At 40.6% G+C, this 4,506-nt stretch overlaps 1 protein-coding gene across 1 annotated transcript; it reads left to right on the top strand.

The window, feature by feature from the left end:
- Window positions 1-1,155: 1,155 nt before the first annotated feature.
- On the top strand, window positions 1,156-3,905 carry LOC124674393 (alpha-1,3/1,6-mannosyltransferase ALG2-like). The gene is made up of 8 exons (XM_047210438.1): window positions 1,156-1,260; window positions 1,783-1,899; window positions 2,168-2,361; window positions 2,443-2,548; window positions 2,670-2,817; window positions 2,953-3,089; window positions 3,222-3,388; window positions 3,473-3,905. The coding sequence occupies exons 1-8, from the start codon at window positions 1,170-1,172 to the stop codon at window positions 3,764-3,766; spliced, it is 1,254 nt and encodes a 417-aa protein (XP_047066394.1). The 5' UTR covers window positions 1,156-1,169; the 3' UTR covers window positions 3,767-3,905.
- Window positions 3,906-4,506: the final 601 nt, after the last annotated feature.

Below are 4,506 nucleotides of genomic sequence, written 5' to 3'. Positions count from 1 at the left end.
TCCAAATTCAGCCCAGGCTACCAAAGGCATCCTTAGTGTGTTCGTGGCACCGAGTTTCTGCCTTTCTCTCATATTTCAGTTTTTCAGAACCAAACAAAATTGGTTTCTTGTCTAACTTGAAGCTGTTTGGTGCATGATGTGGTACTAGTTTTGAACACACGACAATCCAAGGAACACAAAATGGGAAATAAAACAAAAATATAAAAATAAAAATTATAAAACCAGTAAAAATTAGTTTTAGACTCTAACTTTTTTGTAACAATGGGGAGCAAAAGCAAAACCCAAAATTTTATTTGATAACAGTAGCATAAGGATAAATTAGAAACATCGATGAAAAGTATGAAACATGGCTATTTTGGCATTGTTTCTAAATTGGTTGTGAATTCTCACTACCATGACGGTGACTCTCATAAATTTCCTTTCTTTAATAATTTCTACTCCGTACTTCAAAATATTCGTGAAATGGTGTGTACAACCTATTTCGAATATATCTTTTTCCTTTTCCTAATTTCATGACTAAAAAATGGTTTTCGGTACTAGTATTTAAAGTATTTTAAACAAAAAGTTTTTTCCCATTGTACCTCCTTCTTAATAATTTCTCTTATTTGTAACCTGATTAGGCATGTGTGTGGAATCATGGCATATAATTGGTCAAACTACTTAGGTTGGGATTGAATACATATATTTTTCAATATTGGGCTCAAAATGTATGGTTTCAGAGTTTAGGGGCTAAATCTAAATTTAGCTAATATTATGGTAAAACCGATACTCAAAACAAGCTGAAATAAATATGAACGATAAAGAGCGATGATTAAACTAAAATGTGCACCAACTATCTGGTCCATAGTATAATATTTTATATATATGTAGGCGATTCACCATGGTTTTGGGCGAAACACTGAAGAATATAAAAAGTTTGAGTAAATGAAGAAGCTGAAATATACACAACAAGGCTTTTTTTTTAGACAATGCAGGCTTTTTTCTAGAAGAAGGCACTGCAGACTTTTTGAGAGGAGCAAGCAATGGGCCGGGAGAGCCCGTATCCAAGAAGTCCGAAAAGCGGACGCGTGGGTCGTTCAGTCCATCCGAAGGCCCACAATCCAAGAACCCACTCAACGACACTCTCCGGGTCCCACCAACTGTTGCGCAAGCAAAGAACCTCCGGAGAGATGGCGGCGGCTGTAGGAGCGGCCGGCGAGTCGTCGGGGACGAAGACGAAGAAGCTTAAGATCGCCGTCATCCACCCCGACCTCGGAATAGGTACGGAGTTCTCGCCCTCCCCCTCTCCCTGTATTCGATCGATCTGCTGAGCGCTAGATGCAGTTCGTCCGAGTCCTAACGCGCGGTAGGATCTCGTGAAGTTGGGAGAGACGAGTAGATCCACTGGCTTCGCAGAATTTCCCTGTCAAAAGCTCGAGTCTCTGATCCGTTGGCGTTGATAGGTTAAGGAGGACTCCTAACTTGCATATCAGCATGTCTAGAAGTTCCCCAATTTTGCGCCAGATTCGAATAGGTTTGTGGCAATTCAGGTGTAGTCAGAGTATAGGGAACCGAGGATTTTCGTATTTCTTTTCATGCACCAATGGGTGTTTTGAGTGATCTCATATTTTTAGCTTATTCTAGAAGCAATTGCACTACTTCAATGTGGGCATGCACTTCAGCAATATGATGCTAGCAGTTACAGAAACCTTCCTAGAAGCATGTAGCAGCAGCATTGCATCATGCGTGGTATAACATATAACATGTATATGATCCAAATGCTAAATTGCACTTTTGATGTAGGTGGTGCTGAGAGATTGATAGTTGATGCGGCATGCCAGCTTGCTGCCCATGGACACGATGTTCACGTTTTCACTTCACACCATGACAGAAACCGGTGCTTTGAGGAAACAGTCTCCGGTAAATCTCTAAACTGTATCTGTTGTATATGTTGCTGAAGACCCGATACACCTGATTCTTAAATTTATCCATATGTGAGTTACATCATGGACATGATTCGGAGTAAATGTTCGACAATAGTTGCGTGCTGAATTGCTGATTTAATTCCTGCAAAGTGTCCCAAAAATAGTTTTCTGTAATATCTTACCTGTATACCGTTGGGCTGTATGAGAAACAGTTCTTGTGTTATGTGAATACAAGTTTCACTGGACTTTCTGCCTGTTTTCAGGTCCATTCCCAGTTACTGTATATGGGGATTTTCTGCCTCGCCATGTGTTTTACCGCTTTCATGCCGTGTGTGCTTATCTCCGCTGCATTTTTGTTGCGCTATGTGTGCTACTTTGGTGGCCCTCCTTTGACGTCATATTGGTAGACCAGGTTTCTGTTGTGATTCCGCTACTTAAACTAAAGAAATCTTCGAAGGTATTGATCGTTTATGTGAAGTGCTTAGTATGCTCTAATTGCAGCTATATGTGCTGAGAGATTTTTCGTTGCATTTTTCAGATAATTTTTTATTGTCATTTCCCTGATCTGTTGCTTGCGCAACATACTACCGTTCTTCGGAGGTTATATCGCAAGCCAATTGACATGATTGAAGAAGCCACGACTGGTACTGTTTAGGCACTACAAACATACCTAATACTTGTCTTGCTTTGCTTTTGTTCAACTATATGTCGAGACATCTACCGGGCATCCTAATTGTAGCGGTTATTATTTTTTGCATACATTAGGTATGGCAGATTTGATTCTAGTCAACAGTAAGTTCACTGCGGCAACTTTCGCTAGGACTTTTCGTGGTCTTCATGCCAAAGGAATTCAGCCTGGTGTTCTATATCCAGCGGTCTCCATTGAGCAGTTTCATGAACCTCATGATTATAAGTAACTTCATGCTTGTATATCTCTTTGTGACTCACTTAGGTTTCATTTATTCAGATTTTAGTATACTACAGTTATTTCTCCCTCCTTTTGTCCTTGTTCAGGTGTAGCTAAACTGAACTATCATCTTTCTGTCAGGTTGAATTTCCTATCTATTAACCGGTTTGAGAGGAAAAAGAATCTTGGTCTAGCCATTTCAGCGTTTGCTTTGCTCCGGTCAGTTGGTTCTAAACTATCTGGTGATTCTCTGCAGGAAGCAAGCTTAACAGTGGCAGGTGATGTCTGTTTATGTTTTATTATTTGGTAGTACCATTTATTCACAGTTCAGTCTTACTACATCTTGGGTTATTACACAGTATGGAATTATTAACTGCTGAACACTGTCTTTTACATTTCTCTTGCTTAAGGTGGGTATGATGAGCGTCTCAAAGAAAACGTTGACTACCTTGAGGAGCTGAAAAGAGTGGCAGTGACTGAAGGTGTGTCTGAACATGTTAAATTCGTGACATCTTGTTCTTCATCTGAAAGAAACGAGCTTCTCTCCACCTGCCTTTGTGTGCTATACACTCCAACGGTAAATGTCTACCATTTGCACATGACTTCATCCATCCAGGCAGATTATTCTAATTCAGCCTTTGTCTGACTCTATTACATCTAGGACGAACATTTCGGCATTGTTCCTCTTGAAGCTATGGCAGCATATAAGCCTGTAATTGCATGCAACAGTGGTGGTCCAGTGGAAACAGTAGTGAACGAAGCGACAGGGTTTCTCTGTGATCCCTCGCCCACTGAATTTTCTAAAGCCATGCTGAAGTTTGTAAACGATCATGATCTTGCTCTTCGGATGGGTAAACAAGCACGGGACCGTGTGGTGCAAACATTCTCGACCAAGACGTTTGGTGACCTCCTGAACAGCTATGTCCTTAATGTCTACCATCAGAGGATCGAGTGATCTAAATTCAGTGTCGGCAGTGCCACATGGAAACCTTTTGAGTAGCACATACACATCATCCTTTTTTTTATGTTTTGACTTGTGACTTTGATGTACACACGGTGATAGTGACTATTAATGCCATGTTGTGTTAAACTGAGTTACTTGTTGCTCTGTTATTCTCTTGGATATACATGTGGCCAAGCCCATTGACGATTATTTGATTGGTCAAGTCTTTGTTAGGATCAGTTCTCACTTGCTTGCAAGTGGCACTGTAAGAAGAACAATGTTTGAAAAGAGCCGTGCAAGTCTAGGTTGCTGTAAAAATATTCCATGGTACCCTTTCGTTAAATCGGTAAACTATTTTGCGTCATCCAACCACCTTAGCCTGGATAACTGAGACATAGATGCAAAAACAAGTTACCTGATCCACTGCCAAAATTCGATGTGCTGAGCTTAAAAAAAGTTATGAGAGGTGCCTTCTTGAGATAGACAACTCCCGGCGCAATAGGCAAAGTGAACCTCTGCCCTCTCGATGTGCATTGTCAGCAGCAAAATGTTGCTTCCATTCAGAGGAAACTGAGGGTGAAAGGTCAAAAACTGTTGGGAAAAATAATTGAGCTGCGGATGCAAGTACAAAACCTTGGTACTTACCACCACCTGTAACTCACCGGTGAACAATCCCAAATCAATCACAGTATTATAAGTTTTAACTCCATTCGTCGGTGACAGTTCTGATTAGGGCGAATTAATTTCATATC

This window comes from Lolium rigidum, chromosome 7, assembly GCF_022539505.1.
Source record: "Lolium rigidum isolate FL_2022 chromosome 7, APGP_CSIRO_Lrig_0.1, whole genome shotgun sequence".
Taxonomy (NCBI): domain Eukaryota; kingdom Viridiplantae; phylum Streptophyta; class Magnoliopsida; order Poales; family Poaceae; genus Lolium; species Lolium rigidum.
This window is presented reverse-complemented; position numbering and strand designations above follow the sequence as displayed.

Bases quoted from the DNA above. Each gene is read 5' to 3' on its own strand.
- LOC124674393 (XM_047210438.1), top strand. From the start codon at position 1,170: ATGGCGGCGGCTGTAGGAGCGGCCGGCGAGTCGTCGGGGACGAAGACG. The intron at 2,549-2,669 runs GTACTGTTTAGG...TGCATACATTAG, and splicing joins GATTGAAGAAGCCACGACTG to GTATGGCAGATTTGATTCTA. The intron at 3,389-3,472 runs GTAAATGTCTAC...TATTACATCTAG, and splicing joins GTGTGCTATACACTCCAACG to GACGAACATTTCGGCATTGT.